Source organism: Amphiprion ocellaris, chromosome 9 (genome assembly GCF_022539595.1).
Source record: "Amphiprion ocellaris isolate individual 3 ecotype Okinawa chromosome 9, ASM2253959v1, whole genome shotgun sequence".
Taxonomy (NCBI): domain Eukaryota; kingdom Metazoa; phylum Chordata; class Actinopteri; family Pomacentridae; genus Amphiprion; species Amphiprion ocellaris.
In genome coordinates this window covers 18,932,039-18,953,703 of record NC_072774.1, presented here as the reverse complement: position 1 = coordinate 18,953,703, position 21,665 = coordinate 18,932,039, and the positions used below count along the sequence as shown (strand labels likewise).

Here is a 21,665-nt window from a genome sequence, read left to right as displayed (position 1 = left end):
CTGTCAAAGTGTCCTTGAATAAGACAGTGAACTCCTGCTGCTGTGCACTGACCCCTTCAGTGGAATAGCATATGAAAATGAGTCTCGGAGGATGTGAAGTGAAACCAGTCTATGATTAAACTTTGCTCACATCACAACTGAACAAAAAAACCTCAACATTCTGGAGTTTGACAAAATGACCCTAAATTTATAGCTTGAGTCTGTGCCACAGTCATCTATCCAGTCCAAATGTCCTTGAGCAGGACAGTGAATCCCCAACAGTTCACTAACTGTGAATCGCTCTAGATGGGAGCGTCTAAAAATGTAAATCATAGGCCCAAACTGCACAGTGGCAGCCAGACTCCACGTCTCCAGCCCCACAAGGGGGAGCCATGTGAGAGGATTTTTGAGGTCTATTGATCATTCTCTAAGATTTTTTTCCCTCAAGGTCTTCACCATCTGTGCATCTCTGATGGTGTGTGCTGAAATTAAAATACAAGCATAGACAAAGCAGATCATTTCTGTCTGTAGTCCAGCTAAGAAAAATAAAACCCAAGTAAAAAAAAAAAGACAGTCATGTACAGCAACAAGGAAATCCTCAGTTGTCACAGAGGTGTTTATAGATGCTTAAAGGTGAGCTTCTGCCTTCAGGGATGCATATCAAATGCAGCAGCTTCAAAGAGTTTTGTGTTTTGTCATGTTGAATCAATTGAGCATATTGTGTTGTTTAATATTTTCCACATTCTTTCTTGCACAAACACAGACAGGCTGTTTTTATTGATATTCCACAGTAAAATAAATTAGAAACAGATCTGACCCCATGTAGAAATCCAGTATTTGAAAGCCTTCTCAACAGATCTCTGATATATTCTGTGGAATAAAAAAGCATTTTTTAAAAAATGACACACACACACACACCATTTCAAGAAGCAGAAGTAAAATGCTAGAAATGACCGAAGGATCATTTTAGCTTCACCATCAATATACTTGTCATTAGAGCTGCTTAGCACAGTTGACTGAACATGATGCTGCACACAGACATCACCCCATCTTCAGCTGCACTCAAATGCACACTAAATATTCAAAAAGAAAAGAGAAGTTCACAGTTTGCATACCAACGCCGCAGCTGAGAAGTGTCCAGAAGATGCACGGTGCACAGATCTCCTTAGTCAGATGCTCAAAGAAAGAGCAGATTCTTCGATTTGCAGTGCAGATAGTTCTTCTCATAATTAAGTCATGTGTTTCTGCAAAAATCCCGCATCAGCAGAAAAAAAAAGAAAGATGATCGTACAAAGCAGAGCAGATGTACCAGTCACTAAAAGTGTGTGTGAGCCAACAACAGTCAGAGATGCAGCATTACTCCTTATTCCAGTTAAAGAGGAGATGCTTAAAATGGTTTATAGTTTTCATTTAGCACACACACAAAAAAGGGAGTTCATAAAGGTAATAAACTGAGTAGTTGCTGCATCTAAATAGGTCACTCTGGTCCAAACTTGGGCAAGAGTGTCTTTTATTGCTGGCAAATTCCACTTTTTATTCATATGACGAATCTGTTATTTCATCTTTAAGTGACACATTGACACTCTATGGCCAGAAAATGCAGCTGAGGCTTCCCCAGGTTCTGCGCTGTATCAAACATCACCACAGGCCGATTAAACCACACACGTCTGAAAACAGACAAGATACAAACGTCCTAACCTCCCAACAAACGTCGACAGGGATCGGATGATGAATTCAGCTGTAAACCGAGAGCCAAAAACCTGGAGTTTTCTTTCACTTTGCTTGTGCTGTTCACCGACTTACACAGACTGCTGTAGCAGGAAAAGACAAAAAGAGAAAAAAAAAGATACATCTGAGACAGTTTGCTATTTCTATTAGTTCAGTCAGGCCCAAATCCTTTGACAGCCTGGATGAGGTAGGGTGCGGTATATTACAGTGAGGGCCTGATTAAACAACCAGACAGCTTTCTGTGGAACATGTCAGGCCTGCAGTGAAGACCCGCATACCTGTAATCATTCGGCTGTCAGTGGAGCTTTAATTACCCCGTAAGACAGAGGCTTTACTCTGTAATTAGCCTAACTATATTTTCATGCCATTAACTGGATAGATTTCATCCTCTCCTGGGCTGGTTTATGCTACCGGCCTACTTTTTTTTTGGACTGAAAAGCATAGCAAACACAGTCAAAAGCATGTTTTTTTTGCAGTAAAGCAAAGAAGACCTTTGTTTCTTTGGGCGTTTATTCAAGCCTGACCAATACAGAAACAGTAGTATGTTTTTGTTTTTTTGTCTTAATAAAGTATATAGACAGCGTATGTGCTGATGGTCAATTGTTTTCCAGCTTCTTCATGTGATATTCTGCCCTGTTAGCTCACATGCTGCACAGTACAATAAACTTTGGCACCTACTGAACACATTGTGCAGCCTAATCTTGTCACTGTTTCTAATTTCCCTTCTATAAAGTACATAGAGGGTAAAGAGGACACTTTTAAGCTTTAAACATGCCATTATTTTCCAGCTGCTTAATGGTCAGCCTCTTGTGTACAATCCTGCATTCTCGTTAAGTACAGTATGTGTGTTATTTGATATGAATGTGTTGCCCTACTTATTTGGGCTCAGCGACTCAGCCTAGACTACTTTTAAATTCTAAATATATCTTTAACACCCACAGCAGCAATTGAGAATGGCCTTGATTGACAGATTAGTCAACTGTAATAAATTTATCTCTGTTTTAGCAACTCATTACACATTTCTTGTTGCAGTACGCAGTAAGTCGAGTCAAATTTGCTGGCAGAGCCCTTTCGCACTGCTCATTCTTAAAAGGCTGTAGTGTTTTCAAACAATAAATGAGAAATTCAAAATGAAATATCAGAAGTTATATCCCAAAATAGAGCTGATTCACTGAAGTTATAGTTTTTGACTAACAATTTCAGAAATGAAGTGTCATTAAGGGTATATCTGCTTACAACTACATAGTGTCTTTACAAATCTCTCTTAAAGGTGCTAAAAATATGCAAATAAATTGTTACCTTAAGAAAAATAATACCAGGATGCATCAGAAACAAAGCAGAGATGTAAATGTTTGAGCTGGCATCCAGTTAATAATTAATTGTCTAGTCTGTGCTGCTGTTCTCGTCATTTATAGGTCACAGTATTGTCGTCATTAACTCATCTGATAAAGGAGACCCACTTCATTCTTTCCACAAATAAAAACATGACCTATAAGGAGAAGCTGAGTCGATGTCTGGGTGGTTTGAGGGAAACGGGTTTTATAATATAATTCTGGTGAAATGCTTAGTTGAAATTCTTAATTTTTAGCTTCCATTTATTGCTTTGGCAATTCACAAAAAAAAAAACAACCAAGTATTTTCATTTTCACGAATTACCTTTTCCTCCAGGTTTTGCTGTTCACAGACATCACTTAAGGCTCTGCAAACCTGTGATGGGCTTTTGTCATTATTTCTGGCATTTAATAGCTGATACTGAAAACCAGCACTGGTGAGAACCAGTATTTTCCTGCTTATTTTGACTGGACTTTGTTTAGCAAAGAAGTGGCACAGAGACTCTTGGAATATCTCTGCCCTTCCAAATGCCACCGCTGTACCATGTGACCCCGTGTTAAGCAGGCCTTTAGGGGAGTTAACTGTGACATTTACAAAATTCTTCGGCAGGGTTCGCTTATATAAAATTGCTCACTATCATATATTTTTGAATGGCTTTTGATAAGGACAACATTTTCTAAGGGACATCGGAGCTCTTTATGGGAAGTGACATTTTTGCTGACCTGAGAGACTGCTGTTTGTCCTATCAGCATTCAGTGGATGAGCTGAGTAAGCAAGAGCACTTCAAAGCTGGAAACACTATAATATATATATATTATGGTTTATTCAATTTTATTCAGTGGCAAGGTTTTATAAAAAGTGTTTATATAGAGAGCCCGAACGCTCCATTTTTTATTAGACACTGTAATTTCTATGAAATGTAACCGTATACGTGGTATTGTCAGTGCATGTTCCACATGAGTAATTTGATTTAGGAGCCCTTAATGTATTTATTTAAAGCTGCTCTGATCGATATTACTAGATTAAATTTCCTGCTGAATTTTCTGTTTACATAATACTTTTGGTTATTTCTCATCAAACAGAAGCTGCTTCTGTGTTTCACTGCTCTCTGTTTAAAGGTGCATAAAGCTCAGCTAGAAAAATTGTCATATTCTGAGCACTAATCAGAAACATTTAATTCAAAGTGTGCCGTCAGTCCAATCTACTACTAATCAAATATGATCAGAAACACTCAGAGTCTTGATGAAGCAGATCAGCAGAGTTTTTAAACTAAAGCTTAGATTTTAGCAGATTTTTTCCTGAATATTTGATGTCATAGAGAAATACAGATGAATTTATACCACGTTTTGAGATGCTTTAAAGTCAGAATCCATAAAATTATCATGAAATATATTCCCATTTCTTCAAATATTTACGCTTGCATTACATCAGCATTAGCAATTCAGCGTATTTGAATTATGTAACCATCTCTCTATGTAGTAGTTTCCATCATTAGTGGTCTATAATTAAGGAAAACCCTTCCTGATGGCATACTAAACTCTTTTCTATAATGAAGCTTGCACTCAGCTTTTTGTAATTTCTTTTAAGAAAGGAAATCACGCGGAGTAATTATTGATTTTAGACCAATTTAGTTTACAGACGAGTGCTGGTGTGAGGTCATCAGCAGCTGACTTCTCATCTAAATGCTCCCAAATGTTAGCAAATGTTCCCTATGGCGATCATTAAAATTTCATCTCACCATAACACGGACGCACGGTTGCTTTCTTGCCACTTTCCCATTTCACTGTTCAGATATTAAAGAGGTGTATTCTGTGCAACTATCCAGCAATTTCACACTCTAATCAGAAAGAGTAGCGACTTTCAAGTTTCATCGACCTCCAAGAATCAGAGTGATGACTTCGTCCTGTGGCTCTGGTCCAATAGGGGGCTCCTTTTATCTCACCAATCACCCGCTGTTTGACAAAACCATTGATTCAAGTCTCTTTTGCTCCTATAATGAGATGCATTTTAAGTGCTATGCTTTTTGATCTTTCAAGACATTTTTATCTCCGTGATCCAAGCTTCTGGTCCGAGGATCAGCAGCTTTTCAACATCTAGGCCATCCAGCTCAGTATATTTATCTCACTCTACAGTTGTATATTGAAAACTGAACTCCCTTTAATGGGACTGAAGTGACTAAATGCATTTTGGATTCAAGACTTTATATCATAGCTGAGCCGCTGAGATGGGCTTTGCGCGGAAGCCAAAAGTAAAAAAAAATATGGCTAATCAAGGACTTGCACTGTAAATTAAAGGCAGACAAATAATGTATGCTGGTTTTGAAAGAAAGGCAGCATAAAATATGGGCGAGCACACAGTACAGTTCAACAAGCCCTGTAAACAGACAGCAGGCCATGTCCTGTTGTGCATATTTTTCATTTCCATGCCCATGATGAAGGGCTGATGACATGAGAATATTACTGCTTATGAACCCTGGAGCATTACTGCTGCGTGCAACTGTGATCTCTGACCACTTTTCAAAACACATCCATACATTCAGCGACCTCCATATCAGCTCTGCTTTTACAACCACTTTGTGAGTTCCTGGTAACACCATATAATCCAATAAACGCCCACGGCTGGAATCATTGTGTAGGTGTGTGTAACTTGGCCTTGTTCGCCACAGTGGGAGAAGTTTGAAAGATTTTATCAGAAGTTATACTGAAAGTTACTGTTGATTTCCGTGTTCACCAGAAGGACACACATCAGCTGAAATATCCGTTGCACGTGTTGGGCAGTGAGTGCAAACAGCACTTTGAAATGAGACTAGAGGAGAACTTCCTTTTGGAATTTCCACATAAAAGGAATTGATGTAATCATTATAAAACTGATTAGTCGGTATGGGAAGCCCGCCAGAGAACGAAAATCTATTTTGTCTGCTTGGCCCTTATGCTGTTGTCTATTTTTCATACAGATTTCTGTCTTCTACCAGTTGTTCTTTGGACTCAGGTCATGCTTGATAAGGCTGCCAGCCAAATTTACAGGATTATCTTTTCAGCACAGCGAGTTTTATTTTATTAATGTGTCACTGGGAATGAAATGAGTCCAGCTATGTTGGACGCAAAGTCACTCTTCAAATAGCAATATGGTAGCTTAGCAGCCACTGAACACTTCTGTCGGGATGGGAGAATTATGTTGTTATTTTTTTCCCCTCTGCCACAAATATGAGGAAGCTTATAGGTTCATGCTCTGGGTATTAACAGAGGGATTAGCAAGGAAGCTTCTGGGATGCTCAAGTCTGTGAAGCACAGAGCAGCAATCTCTTCATTGTTGGGATATCTACTTGATGTAACACAATTAACTATTTATTTCAAATTCTCTGAGGTCTTACGGGGGCAAGATAGAAGCGGATTGTAAATGCAGTCATTCTTTCTGTCTAACATGTTGTGGTCTGTCTGCACAGTCTTGTTTCACATGATGCTTAGTCTGTGGAAGAATTCACAGTATGAGGAAACATGCTTTGTGGTTTCTACACTGTTCAGCTCTGTGAAAGTTGTGCGAGTCATTTACAGTTCAACAACATACTGTCACTGATGAAGTCCATCATAACTCACATCTATAGAATACAATCCTACGACAACATGCTCTCTTATATAAGCCGTCTAAACTCCTGTCCACTAATGAGAAATTTCTTCTCGAGACTTCTCCGTTGGTTCAATTTCAAAAACAATTTGCTGACTTCAAGACTTACAACTGATTCATGTTTAATAAAACCTCCACAGTTAGAGAGAAAGGAATCAAAAAATGAGTGCAAAATTGTGCTGCAGAACATTTTTGTTTTGCTTCTGCTCCATTAATTATCTGAATTTCCCTTAGAACCCCCAGGTTGGAAACAAGTAAACAAAACGACCTACATGCATATAAGTCGACTCTATAGTTCCATCAGAAACCAAAGTAAAATGTTATGCTGTACTTAAGTAGGATATTTAATGCAAGAAATCCAATGGAAGTGGGGTATTTTTAAGTTTTGACATTGGTACTCTGCTTAAGCAGAGGATTCTGCTACTAAAACATGCATAATAAAATTTTGGTCCAGCACCAGAGCTGACAAGCAGATGGGAAATTTTCATACACAGACGTGAGAAAACAACGTTGCATACGCTGTTGGTTGCACCAAGAGGAATTTTTTTTGGGTTCCTTCCTCTTTCTAATAAGTCTTGAAGAAGTTGAGAGCTTTACCTACACCCTTTACAGTAAATTGATAACGCGAAGCACGCAGTCACGTCCACTTAATTTCACCACTCGTTCATCTCCAACCTCCTCCACTTGCTCTTCACAAGGCTGCCGAAAACACAACAGAGCAGCTCTTGTCTCTGCTGCCCATGTTTGTGCTCTTCAGCAACACAAGCACCCTGGCACTTTGCTCATAACAGCCATGACAACTAGACTTCAAAGCGGCTTTTCCCATTGAGTACAAAGGAAATGGATGGAGCGATGGCCGGTTCATTTCCTAGGATGGCGTGATGCTACAGTATGGGTGGGGTTCAAGCAGGTTTCTAAAGGCTGGGAGTTATTTTTATTGCTATATTTTTAAATTATTCATTCATATGAGTAAAATAAATTTCCAGTTTCCCCTTTCAAATATGCTGAGACTTCACAGAGCTCACTAGTGTAACACATTTATAGTTAGCAGCTCCATTAAGCATTATGACTCACCCTCTCAATTTAACCTCTGGGGTGCCTCAGAGGGAAAAACTCTCTTGAGGGCAACAAATTTAATTAATTTTGGTAAAGTGAAATATGTATTTACAAAAGAATGCAATATTTTAGAAGAAAATCACCTGCACTTTTATGGATTGTTCTGATGTGGAGAGAGGAATCTGCATCACTGTGTTTTTCATTATTGAAAATGATGCATTCATACACAAATATTTTCTGCACCTCCCTTATATAATACGTGATTTTATTCGTGCCGCTTCAGTAACCACACAGACTGCCGCTTTGCAGACTTTTCTCTGTACTTCAGCATTGTGCGTCTGAGCCACGTCCTTGTTCTATTTTGTGTGCTCTGTCACAAATATCATCCTATTGCATCAGCTTTGTCTGTCTATATTCTCAGTGTTCTGAATGCTGAAAAAACACCTCAGGGTTGCGGGTCTGCTGCTGCCATTCACAGTCTGTTTTCACACCACTCAACCTGTCCTGCACTGCTGGGAAAATCCCATATTTCCCATTTACACACATACCTGCAACACCTGTCTGGAACCTCAGTCTGTGTTTATTTTGTGGATTCAGAAGCACACAAAACACACCTGAAAGAATGAATCAGCCTTTTCGTCGCCACAAGGCTCATCGCTGCCCCTTTAGTGCTCTATATTACAATTACAACTACACTCCTAATGCGACCACATCTGTTACACTGCAGATTCTATCTCTGCTATAATATGTGTGCATCTCTATTAATTAACAAGTTTTTCAAGTTGAACGTTAAAACATTCAAATTATTCGTGCCCACTGGAGCGAAAGATAAGTGCTTTCCCATCTGACGTTGAATCAACTCGACAACATAATTTGCCATTTCCAAAAACTGTCAAAATTTACTGTTGAAATATTAATCAGTTTTATGATGTGATGATGCTGTGATTAAGGTACAAACACAACTTGGTTAGGGAAAGACCATGATTTGGGTAATGGATGTATTTAGGTCTGATGTATGTTGACCCATCCATCCTCCCTGACCTCTTCCATCCATCCATCCATCCATCCATCCATCCATCCATCCATCCATCCATCCATCCATCCATCCATCCATCTATCCATCCATCCATCCATCCACTGCTTGATCCTCATTAGGGTCATGGAGGGCTGGAGTCTATCCCAGATGACTTAGGTGAAGGCAGGAGACGCCCTGGACAGATCACCAGTCTCCGCACAGAAAGATCCCAGGCCCAGGCCGGGGCGCGAACCGGGGATCTTCGATGTCAGGCGACAATGCTAACCACTGAGCCACTGTGCAGCCAATTTGAACTTCTCCCTCCTTGGTTTCATTCATAAATATTCCAACAATGTAAACAGATGGTTGTAAACAGTTGTTGATTTGAGACACTGGCCAAACCCACTGAGGATGTTCTTATTCTTTGGAATCTCCTGTTACTCAGCTTCAGGGTTGTGTTTTTCACTGTGGTTATGTTCTCTGAAAATTTAAGAAATGTAGGATTTTTTTTTTGCCTTTAGCAAGCAGTTGGAGTATATATTCCAGAAAAAAATGTATAAATGCGCTAAAATTTATGTTGGATATTATATCAGTTCATCTGAGTATTTTCGCACTTACCAGATTGACATTTGACTGCTTTTAAGTACAATAAAATGGTATGTAAAATTGTCTAGAATATTATCTCTGGCAGTGTCGATTTCAAACTGCCTTTAGTCCTTCATGTTGAAAAAAAAAAACTTAAAATATAGAGAAATTGTAGATGAGCCGTTTCACTGAATAGCAATTGATGAATATTAAAATTTGAAGTTTGTCTGGGTTTGGTGGTTGGGGAACTTGTCTGTGTTTTGAAAGTCTGCACATGGCCCTGCTGATCCTCTTTCTGCTTAAAATTCTAAAGATGAATATTGTAGTCAAACCTGTTCACTAAACAAAAAAAAAAAAAGTTGAGTGAGCTAACCTTGCATGTTTTATGTCAGCTTTATGCAAAAGATTTTCCATTGGCAGTGGAGACAGTTTTAATGTGAAAAATCCCATTCTGACTGATATAATTTTAGAAGATAAGAAAAAGTAAAATATGAAATGTGAAAGTGCAAAACGGGATCCCGTTTACAATTCTCCTTTGATTTGCTCCTCTGTCTCTCGCCAAGAGGCTGAATTGTCTCTGGCTAATTACTGCAGCGGCTTGTCCTGCAGTGATGAAATATCGCCAGGCATTACAGCGAATCTCATGCTCAGACGGCATCTTGAAATTCCCTGATGTCACTCTGTAAAACCAGTTCTTACAGCGGAACACACCAGTTTGCATAACACAAAGCGATTGTCCAAATCTATGGTGTGGAATTTGAATGTGATGATTTCAGGCAGGAGCACGACGCCTGCAACTCAAACGCTTCCTGTTTGGTTGCTTGTCTGGGGTGCAGAGGAAGTTAAAAGAGGGTTTTTAAGTAAGATCAATAGCAGCGGCAAGAAGTGACTGACACGGTAAAGGGGATAAATATCTAATATGCAGTTAGGTCAGACGCTAACAAAATACCCAAAACTCACACATGGGATTCAAGTGTTTAAGAAAATTCTCAAGTGAAACTGCCTCCAAGTGATTTACATACATTAAGAAACATCAAAAGGACTCTTTGTACACCTCTAAGTCATTATTACTTCAAAAGCTTGTGTCTCTGACTTTGTGAAATTAACCAGGACGACCTGCTCTTCATGTTTCACCTGTTCAAGACAGACTTGACCCTGCGGTTGTGGTATTATGGAGTAAATACAAAAAGGCCACTGCCCTTTTATATCCCTGAGTGTATTTTGGCTGCGGCAGAATACAGGATTACCTCCAAGTGAGGCCTCATCAATCGTCTCTAAACAAAGCACAACTAAGTTACGTTTTATGATGTTTTTTTACTATTATTGCGTGTGGCGTTTGACTATCCCAGCAGCAGGGCCTCTGTTTGACCAACATGTGGCTGCCCTCGCCACATGTTATGAAGGGAGGGACTGCCCTGATAACAGGTGATCTCGTTCGTCAAATGCTTTTCCCCTCATTCTCATAACAAAGAGAAGAAGAAGCAGCGGGCACGGATAGCTAAATATGATTTAATAACCTGCGATCAAACTGGCTCGCACACACTGCCTGTGCCACTCATAGCAAAAAGGCCAGTTGTTACCACGGAAACCATGTTTGGCAAGCGTGGGAGATAAATTGCAGCACTATCTCCCTAATAATAATTTCTATTATCTGCACTGGACGTTTAGATTATCATGTAAATAGGGGGACGCGCCGGGCGGCAGCAGGTTGGAGCTGAAGGCTGGTTGAATAGAGGAGATCAAATAAAACAGCTGAGCAATCACCACGTGTGGGTGTGCCAAGAAACAGGAGCGGAGGTAAGCCACAATTACCTCTTTTTTTATTTTCTGGTAGTTTCTTTTCAGAAATATTGAAATGGGAAGCTTGTGGATGTGGAGTGAAAATTGGTGACCTCACAAACCGCCGCCGCAGACAAGGAGGAAGTCTTCAAGTTGCTTAAATTGGTGCATTTCTTTAGTTTCATAACATTCCTCTAGTATGCAGTAAAAAAAAAAACAAAAAACAAAAAAAAACTTCCCCCTGCTGTGTCACCGGACTATAAGAGCTGAGTTTCTATCACTCACTTTGATGCGACTCATAGTGCAAAGGGTAAGAACAAGCTTTTCTCCATAGCATATGTTTCTTTGAAATGATTTTCTCCTAATATTTGTTTATGCTTCATACCAATTTCCTTAATTATGTCTATATTTTGCATTTCCTTAAATAAGATGCAGGAAGTAGATACAGACATTGTTTTGATGACAACAGTGTGTTGGGAAATTGTGCCAGTTAAAGCTCGGAGACACTAATTTCCCCAGTGTAGTTAACTCATTTAGTTTATGAGGGTCATCATTTTCATTACACATCCAGTGTTTGTGCATATAGTGAGAACAGGGCCTGGGAGTTAATGATAAAAGCGTCATTGCACTGTATTTACAACACAGAGCAAGCAATAGCACAGTATTACAACTTGTATACAAACTCACGTGCCAGACCAAAACACTGGCTACTCATTAAGAGATAATACACTCCCACAATAAACTTGAAAAGAGGGACATTAAGAAGGAATATAGGGGGAAAAGAAATTACAGTTTATTTGTGGATTTTTTTTTTTTCTAGTGTGTTTAAGCTTACAGGCTATTTTTCTGCATAAAAATGATAGGTGTGCACTCTTAAATCAAGTGTCAAATTGACTATAGTTCTAAATACTTTGTTGTGCAGCGCGCTAATCTCTTTTCATTCTCTGTTACAGGCAGAGCTCAAAGCCCTCGAGGAACTGATGAGCGCCGGTTTATTGGTGAGGACAGGAAAACCACGCTGTCTCGCCGGGTTTGTTCCAGGTCACTGACCCAAAAAGACGCCTTCGCCTCCCGTGGTTCGGACTGCCTGACTGATCAAACCTCCCTGTGCTGCAGTCCATTCATCCCTCCAGAGTCAAGGACATAATGTGACACATCTCAGCCTTTGACTGACTTGAGTGACTTACACTGAGGCCACCATGCAGGAGTGTCACACCGGACTGTGTCTCTCTGTTTACATCATTACCTTTGTGTTGGGCTTCCCGGCCAACATCCTCGCCTTCTACACCTTCTGCAAGAAAGTGAGGCAGAAACCCACACCGATTGACATCCTGCTCCTCAACCTGACCATCTCTGACCTCCTCTTTCTCCTGTTCCTGCCCTTCAAGATGCAAGAGGTGCTGAACGGCATGGTCTGGGATATGCCCTACCCTCTCTGTCCGCTCTCTGGCTTCATCTTTTACATAACCATCTACAACAGCACCTTCTCTCTCACCGCTGTCAGCGTAGAGCGTTATTTGGGCGTGGCTTTCCCCATTCAGCACTCACTGAAGCGGCGACCTTTATATGCTGTTGCTGCCAACATCTTCTTCTGGATTTTCACCTTCCTCCACCTCAGCATTGTGTATATCATACCCTTAATTGGAGAAGACTCCCCCACAGTTCACAATGTGTCAGTTATTGCTGCCACTGATGTCAGCAAGACAGAAGTATGTTATGAGAATTTCAGTGATGCTCAGCTGCGGGTCCTCCTGCCTGTGCGTCTGGAGCTCTGTGTGGTGCTTTTCTTTATCCCTTTAATAATTTGCAGTTTCTGCTACATCAACTTTATCAGGATTCTGTCCAAGCTGCAACACATTGACCGACGCCGACGCCTCCGGGCCATTGGCATGGCTTTAGGAACACTGCTGGTATTCGCTTTATGTTTTGGCCCCTATAATGTCTCTCACATTGTGGGTTTTATCACATGGAGAAGTCCAGACTGGAGAGACAAGGCCCTGCTGTGCAGCACCTTTAACGCATGTCTAGATCCTCTTATTTTCTACTTCTCGTCCTCTGCTGTGAGAGGGACAGTAGGTAGCGTGATGAAAGGGGTTAAAAGCCGTCTCAACAGGTGCATGTCCTGTCACATGCTCCAGGCCTTGAGGAGAGGAATTAACAAGACTGCAAAAGATAAGGAACACACACAAGAGGAGATCAATACTATCTGAGCTGACTGAAAAGGAGCTGTGAAAAGCTCCCTCTACTAATTTGTTATTTCTTCATCGCTGCAAGCAGGAAATTAATGCCATGTTTGTGTTTTTACACGTGAAAAGATGACTTGGCTGTATACAGCGCAGACAGATTTTGTTTAACCGTCTGATGAACCTTCTGTTTGGGAATGAGACAAGGCGGGTAACCTTCTGTCAGCCTGAGCTGATTGTTTTTATGTAGTATAATGTGTAAAGCCACAGAGGCAGCCTAATTTGAACTGTCAGATTTAAAAAAAAATTAAAATCTTACATAAAGTAACAAGATTTCATAAGCGCTCCATTGATGAACTCAGATGCTGCAGAATATCGTGGTAGAGGTGGAAACAAAATAAATATCTAAGCAACAGCTTTGGACGTCATCTCTACATAATGAGAGGTGACGCTTTTCGGGCAGCTTTAATCGTGGACATGTTACGTTGTCTGTTTGCAACAACATCTTCATTATGTACCAAGTGTTGGTGGTGAAAGAAGAGAATGGACGTGTAAGATCTGACAGCAGATATGTGAACAGGGCTTTGTACAAAGAACCTCAAAAATGCAGTCATGCACTTTTTATCTGACAATATGTTTGTATATTTTGCCATTTTTCTTGCATAATAATGGCCATTTTCATGCAATCTTTGTCTGTGTGTATGGACTTATGTAAAATATATGTGACGTCTGCATGCGGATTTTGTAATATAAAATAAAAAATATATTTTCATACGCAAATCATAGAAACAGAAATTTTACATAATTTATGACTTGACTCTTAGATAATTTCATGAAAACATCACTCTGGTGCTTGTGTTTGTGTGTGTCCATTCATGTGTGTGTACATAATGGAAGAGACCAAAAGTGACACACACAAACACTATTTTCATAAGCAAAACATAAAATTATAAATGCACACATATTAACTACGGCACAGCCAGCTGTCATGTAAAACGTGACTTTGTTTATGTGAGTGTGTGTTTGTACATGAAAGAGGAGAGATAAGGACTAATTTGTTTTTGAAAGAGAGAATGAGAAGATTGCATATAAATTTCACATGAATTAAGCCATGTTGTATGAAATATATTGCTTTTTTTTTTTACTTTATTATGACATAAAATAAAATAAGCTTGAGCAGTAGAAAGTTTATTGAGCAGCCTGTTTTTGACATCACTAATGCGGTGATACTGTAGATACATCAGCATGATCCCAGTGTGATGATCATTATTTCTGGCACTGTTTCTTGCTCTTGGCAGTGTGGGCAGGCCTAAATTTAAAATGAACTTCCACCAACATGTGAATCAAGATCTCACCCCACACGCTGCAAACATAAACAATGCTATCACACAAGCAAAGCGCTGGCATGGGCTGTAATCCTGTTTTGTGAGGATTAGGCCTACACGGAGGTTGAGCTGATCACTGTATCGGTTTGACAGGTGGATCATGCATGAAGCATTCATTTTGATGCACAGACCCCAAGTGAATGACTAAGATTTGTGGGCTACCAGCCACTGACACAATGAACAAATCCAAAATACACGCTAGTCAGCATACCGGGAGCGATAAAAAGTTATAGAGATAAACAGCTCTGATGTGCGGGAAGAAATCAATGTTTAGAGGATGAGAGAGCAAAGAGGAATATACATAGAAGCAGATGTAACCATGCACATACAAGCATGTGCCTAGAAACTGGGGGAACCTTTTATTGCATATGATAGAGGGACCTATGTGCAACATTTACTTATAGTGTGGATTAAACTAACTCAGAATTAATCTTCTTTATTTCTGTGACGACTCTGTACTTGAATTTGTATGAAGCTGTTTGTCAAAGGTTGGTCTGCTGAGATGAGCTGTGCTGAATACCCGCCGGCCCATTTTTGTTTTCTCTCCTATTTCATTTTGCGTTTCCTGGAAGACAATAATTGGTTATTGCGTCAGTGTTGACTTTTTCCTAACAATGTGCGATAGGCTACTGGGATAAGGCAATAAGAAAAACAGCCCCGTGTGAGCGTCTGCATCTGTGTGTGTGTGTGTGTGTGTACATGGTGTGTTTGCCAAAGGCAGAGGGAAATATTGTACTCACATGGCAGACATCATCATTTTCCTCACACCCAGAAATGTTTGGCTGCTGTGGAGAGCAAGATCACATAAATTAAACATGTTTTTTTTGTTGTTGTTTTTACAACTTCCAATAATTGTTGCTAAAGAGGTTTGCTCTCTCACCTTCCAGTAAAAACACAACGGCCATTGCGGAGAGGAAACACATCTTGAGAACATTCAAATATACAATCACCTGGTTAGGGGAGGCATCTGGAAAGTAGAGTAAGGAAAAAGAAGGCCAATACTGATTAGCCCTGACTTATCATATTATCGAGCATGACAGAATTAAATCAAGGAAGTTGAACTGGCTTTGCTTGATGGACATTTCCCTCCTCCAGGGGAGGAGAGGTGTTTAAATATTGATTGTAAAAATCATTAATTTGTTCAAGTATTGCAGGCAATCTGGTGCCTTGGAATGATCAATGTCTGACCCACATTAACAGTCAAGTAGGGCGAACCCTGAGCAAACTCCTCGTAGGACATCACGCCCTGTCCTCTATGTACTCTTTGTCAGTACAGTGTGTTATTTCAAAGGGAGTTTCCTATAGATCCAATGAAGCACAAAAAGCACAAAGAGGTTATTTTGGGAATTCAGAGTTCAGGCAATTTTCTGCATATAGACAAGGTTGGGTGGGGAGTTGAAGCCCTGAGGCTTAAATAGATGTGAAAATCACCTTGCTGAATCATCATTTTATGGGCAGAGCAACTCATTTTACTAATAGTGCAAAATATTGGACGAAGGTACAAGGTACAAGTCTGTGTGTGTAAAATCTGGAAGCTGCTCAAATCAATATTTCTATATTAAAGCTGCAGTAGGCAGAAATCTGGAAAAGGCAAAATAAATAAATGAAAGAGCCAGAATCTGAGAACAGCCTTCCTACTGACGGGCATGTGCAAAAATAATGAAGCCGAAAGTCAGCATTCACATGCTGCATCACACAGAGTTCAGACCCTGCTCTTCTGAGTAAAGATCTCTTACTGAACCCACAAAACCACCATACACTGCTTCTAATGTGGACTTCGTTGATCTGGGTCACCAGATCTGGGTGAAAAGCTCCGTGATTGGCTAAAGTTTCACATCACAAAGCAGATGATGACTTGAATTAGATGATGCTAAAAGGCTATTATATACGTTTACCCAGAGACAGCAGACAGATGTTTTCAGTAGGGGTTGACAAATGTAATTTTTTAAATTTAGTTTTTTATTTTTAGTAATCAAGACAAACTGATTACCAATATTTGGAACTGATATACATTACATGCTTTGAGGTGCCTCCTAACTAAACCAACAGCCATTAGTGCCTTCTTAGTTGCTGTGAAAGTTGCTAATTTACTGATTTGTTGCAACGGCTTTTGCTATTTTGTTCAATTTTGCATACTGTGTCTCTGCTAGAGAGATCTGTCTGTCAGTTGGAGCAGATTGCTAAAGCTAATCTTACTTGAGAAAGATTTTACAACACACCAGCTAATGCTAGTCAGAGGATGATCAGACAGCGTCTTAGTGTGCTGAAGACTGCTGTGTTTATTGCAACTCCAGTAATATCTGCCACCTTAAGTTACAAACAAAGTTTCAAAACTTGCAAATATGTCTGTCCCTGTCTGTAAACAGTAGCCTTCAGTGCTGATTGGCTGATACTTCTGGTGTGTAACCAATCAGATAGAGCTGCTGTGAGTAGGACATTGCTTGTGACTTTAAAGTGACTACAGAGAGACAGCCGGCAGCATCAGAGCCAAAATTGCACATTTAATTTATCAATAATCTGCCAATGAATCATGTTGTGATAATGCTTAGTCTCGGCTTTGATAATCGACCAAGGCGACAATCAATCTATCCCTAATTTTGAGAGCTCCAGTAACTCAGCTATAAGCTTCCTCCCCAGCAACAACCACCAAACACACAAAGCTAGCCGCTTTTTAATAGCTTAAAAGCCCAATATTTCCTCAGAACTAAAAGGAATGTTGGTCTAACATTTATCAGGTGCCAGAAAGTCATGCAAAATAAATGTAAATGTTTGTCAGTGTTTGCCTCATTGATTTAATAATTGAAGGTTTATGAGAAAAATCAACTACAACCCCTAAAAGTATTTTAGTAATAAATATCCAATTAAAGTTCTGTCATGTGGACTGCTGACAGCAGGCAGGAGATAAAACTTGTGCTTTAAAGAAGTCTGCTAATGCATTCTGCAGTTTAAAATCGGTTGGTTGTCACATTCTTTGTGAATGTTAGAGGAATTCAGCAACTAGGTGCAGTGTCTATGCCGTACCATGTGCTCTACATTTGCAACAGCAGTGATTCATACCTCTGGCAGCTTCTCTCCTCAACAAACAGTACGTATCATAATATTTCAAGCCATCTGTCATACCAAACTGACAGAAGAAAAAAACGTGAATTCTGAGACACAAAGTTAAATATTCAAAACTGAAGTCATATTTTTAATGTTGCAGAACAGGAGCACCATGATTAAGATGAGCAAATGGGAATTTAAAATGTAAAAAGAAGAGAAAATCTCACAACTCTTGTCTCCATAGTGCCTCCAAGACAAATGTCTGCTGTGTAATATTATCATGTTTGATAAATACATTGCGTTTGCTTCCATAGTTACCCCATGTAAAGGAGGCAGTCAGAGCAGTGGTCATGGCAGGGTGGTCCCGCAGCCCACAGGTGAAGGTTATCCCCGTTCTCAAGGACTCCTTCTTGGGGAGGAAAAGCACACTGAAGAGAAACACTTCCCGGCTGTAGATGTCCGTCACCTGGAAACACGTTGACTGACGCAGAGGCACAGAGTTCACCAACCAAGAAGACAGCAGGGCTCCATCGGCTGGGTGTTCGGACAGGTTGCCATGAGGGTCGTTAGCAGGTAGGGTGCAATTGGTGACTGACAGGTGATCGATATCAGCTGCTGCACTTTGGTACATCCAGGCGAGGGTGAGCCTACTTGGGTGGAATCCCCCTGTGAGACAGATGAGAGCCCACTGCCCTGTCTGTGGGTCAGGGGGAATCTGGAGGTATACTTTAGGAGCAGAAGGTGGTGCTAGTAGTGGAAGAAGAGTATGGAACAAAGCAAACGCATCAGATGAGATCATTCAAATTTGAAATTGGGTCACTGCAGAGACAAATAATAATACACAGCAGGGGAGAATAAGACAAAATATGAAAAATGAAAATGTGTTAGTATTAGTCATTATACAGCTATTTATATCTGGAAAAAATACACTGAAATACTTGCATAATGCGCAAAATATACATTGGTAAAATATTCAGGGACAAAAAAGAGGTTAAAACAACATCCACTAGCACAGCTGAAGACATGCACAATATGGTAAATAGAAAGTGTTGCATATAAAGTGTCTTCCATTTAATTAGTCATACTGTCAACACTGTCCTTACTTCTACTACTTTCTAGAATTACCATTATCGTTACCTTTACAAAATGCATTGCCTACAACAAACACAGTCATAAATACAAAATAATTGACAAAGAAAAATTAAAATATATATAATATTGAAAAAAAACTTAAAGGCAATAACTACAAATGAATAAAATTGGTAAAAACGCGTAATATCAGCAGTTATTTGTTGAAGCCAACATTACTTTCAGGAAAAATCAAAAGGAAGGTTTTCTTCCGCATGAAGGATTTCCACATAATAATTTGGCAATCCCTCCTTGCCTTGTTTTCTGGCGAGTTTCAATTCCCTGGGCAAGATCGATACAAGGCACTGCGCATGGTGCCGGGGTGATTATTTCTAGATCTGTCATGAAACTGCTCAGGCAAAAAGATGAACTCTGAGGGAATTTCACGACTTGAATTTTTATAGATTGAGCCTGGCCGTTTGCCTTCATGGTGATGCATGGTCCTTGCCGGCGCTTGTATCGAGCAGTCTTGCACTAAACACTCTAGCTTCTGGTGCACAGAAGATACAAATGAGACATAATTACCAGCATGGCAACTTCACCCAAGCACAGCAAACCCTAATGAACTGCGGTCATGTTCATTTCTGAAACCAGCTATCTGTTTCTCACCCAGGACGACCAGCTCGGTCCCGTTGCCCCACTCCGGGTCTTTGTGCAGGACGTTCACCTCGCAGTAATACCACCCAGAATCCTCCGGTGCAACATCAGTAATCACCAGGGAGGAGGTTTGATTCTTCTCCAAAGCGATGTGCCTGGATGACTTTGCGATGAGCTGCTTTCCCGACTTCATTTTGAACCACTGAACCCCATACTTGAGGGATTCCACTTTGAAATGACAGGACAGGGTTGCCGTCTCACCCCGCATCACACTGAGAGATGGAGGATGCTGTCTAACCCTCAGTCCCTCCTGGGTCGCTGTCAGGGCTAAAGACAGAGCCATTAATACAATGTGTCATACAAGGAACTTTTAAAAAGTGCACACCGGACCTGTGGGTCAACTACAAATACTTTAAATGTGTCTTTAGTATGCCTGGGTGACAGCTGAGAGAGAGGTTTGCCAGACATAGATGATCAGACAGAAGAACCAGAAGAATAGCGTCAATTTAGTGTAATTTAACAAGGCACCAGACACTTATTGAATGTGGTAATAAAAGTTATAAAGCACTTATTTTTCCAACAAATTCTGATCCAGACACTTAAATACAAAAGTTTTCGACAGCTTCGGAATAGGTCTGATTGTAGTGACTGCTTGTCTAGTCGAGTGTGATGAAGTGATTATTAAGCGCGGTGATGAAATGCTGCAGATAAGATAAGCAGCAGTTGCTCACAGTTTGTGTGCCGATGACAAAGGAAGCCCACAGAAATCATCATCCAGACACAGATCTCATGTCTCTACCTTCTATTTGTGCTAATTAAAAGAAGATTTTCATCCTCAGCAGAAGCATGTTAGCTCTAGCTGCATTAAATTTTGAGGAATAAATAGTTATTATACAGTTAATTCATGATTAATATCAGTGATTTGAATCGGATTTTTGAAGAAATGCCAGGCTAACAGAGATTATTGAAGACAAATCATCCACACTGACCTGATATTTGGGATGCAAACACAAGAAGCAAACACAGGTGAGGCTGTTTGGCCATGCTGCTGTTATTCTCCACTCTGAGCCTGAGTGGTGAAGTAGTTTCTCAGGCGGACATAAGTTTGAAGCTTGCCGAGCATTAAAAAGTGATGGTGTCAGCTGTTATTTTTTTGTACTTTATGGTTAGAGGTGATGGTTCATTAATAGGTCATGCTTCAACACAAACCCGTATCTCAGAGGCTGCCGGGGTGAAAAAAAGTACATGTGTCAGTGTCTTGGCTAACAAATAGGCCCTTTGTCTGCAATGCTGACAGAAACCACAGTGCAACAGTAAGCAGGTTATTATTCTACAGGTTTTCCTACAGGTTTCTGTTTTATGCAAGGCCTTCAAAACACTTTGATTTGCAACATACCTATGTCAGTTTTAACAACAAACTTACCATTGACACTTAACGCCAACACAAAAAACCCTCATAAAAGCAAAGATGTTCAGAAGTAGTAACAACTTCTTTCTTCCAGTGCCAAGGATTTGCAGCACATTCCTGAATGTGTTGATGTATTCTGAACTCTTGTTTTGATTTTGACTTTTCGAGCTTTTGCTGTGCAAAAGCTGTAAATATGAATTTCTTGAGTACCCTAACGAGCTACAGTATAATGAATTCAGAAGCGCGTCCTCTGAGGGGAAGAGAACTTGTGATGCTAGGTGAAATCATCATCATCAAAGCTACATAGAAGTTTTAATAAAACAAGTTCAAGTTGAAGAAAAAAAAAGGTCTAATTAAAACTTAATTTGCTTAATTTAAACTATAGAGGATACACTCTAAAAACACTATTATTGCAGTGACTTGAAGGCGTATTAGTTTGCTTTTTGTAAGTCAGGAACTTCAAAAACACATGTGACCTGACTTCCAAATAACAAAGCACAGCTTTAGATGGTGAGTTGGTAAAGCCATAAATTTCATCTCTTGGTGATGTAAACATTACATTAATACTCAAAGACCTTTTATGTTTTTGCTTCACATTGTCCTTTAAAAATACTTCGGCATTTTTGGTCACAATATTACTAAAAGTCGTACATCCTTCCGTTGAACTTAACACCACATTTCAAGTAAAATGACGTGATGTTTTTACACTTCTTCCTGTTATTTATATGTTATTGTGCACATATTGGATACACAATGAATACACTTGATAGCTTTCCTCCCTGGACAGATTTCAATATAGATAATACGGTCCAAATTGTGTTATTACA

At 39.9% G+C, this 21,665-nt stretch overlaps 2 protein-coding genes across 2 annotated transcripts; one reads left to right on the top strand and one right to left on the bottom strand.

Moving 5' to 3' along the window:
- The first annotated feature begins 11,137 nt into the window (after nucleotides 1-11,137).
- Nucleotides 11,138-14,449, top strand: LOC111572527 (free fatty acid receptor 2-like). The gene is made up of 2 exons (XM_035950969.2): nucleotides 11,138-11,405; nucleotides 12,049-14,449. The coding sequence occupies exon 2, from the start codon at nucleotides 12,295-12,297 to the stop codon at nucleotides 13,303-13,305; it is 1,011 nt and encodes a 336-aa protein (XP_035806862.1). The 5' UTR covers nucleotides 11,138-11,405; nucleotides 12,049-12,294; the 3' UTR covers nucleotides 13,306-14,449.
- Nucleotides 14,149-20,799, bottom strand: LOC118470726 (signal-regulatory protein beta-1-like). The gene is made up of 6 exons (XM_035950972.2): nucleotides 20,420-20,799; nucleotides 19,443-19,757; nucleotides 18,024-18,452; nucleotides 15,544-15,630; nucleotides 15,404-15,448; nucleotides 14,149-15,228 (listed from the first exon to the last, which is right to left on the bottom strand). Exons 1-5 carry the CDS (start codon nucleotides 20,472-20,474, stop codon nucleotides 15,426-15,428), a joined length of 909 nt encoding a protein of 302 aa, XP_035806865.1. The 5' UTR covers nucleotides 20,475-20,799; the 3' UTR covers nucleotides 14,149-15,228; nucleotides 15,404-15,425.
- Between the last annotated feature and the right edge of the window lie 866 nt (nucleotides 20,800-21,665).

Bases quoted from the DNA above. Each gene is read 5' to 3' on its own strand.
- LOC118470726 (XM_035950972.2), bottom strand. From the start codon at position 20,474: ATGGCCAAACAGCCTCACCTGTGTTTGCTTCTTGTGTTTGCATCCCAA. The intron at 18,453-19,442 runs GTGAGAAACAGA...TTCCACTACTAG, and splicing joins GACCGAGCTGGTCGTCCTGG to CACCACCTTCTGCTCCTAAA. The intron at 15,631-18,023 runs GTAACTATGGAA...TCTACTTTCCAG, and splicing joins GACTGCCTCCTTTACATGGG to ATGCCTCCCCTAACCAGGTG.
- LOC111572527 (XM_035950969.2), top strand. From the start codon at position 12,295: ATGCAGGAGTGTCACACCGGACTGTGTCTCTCTGTTTACATCATTACC.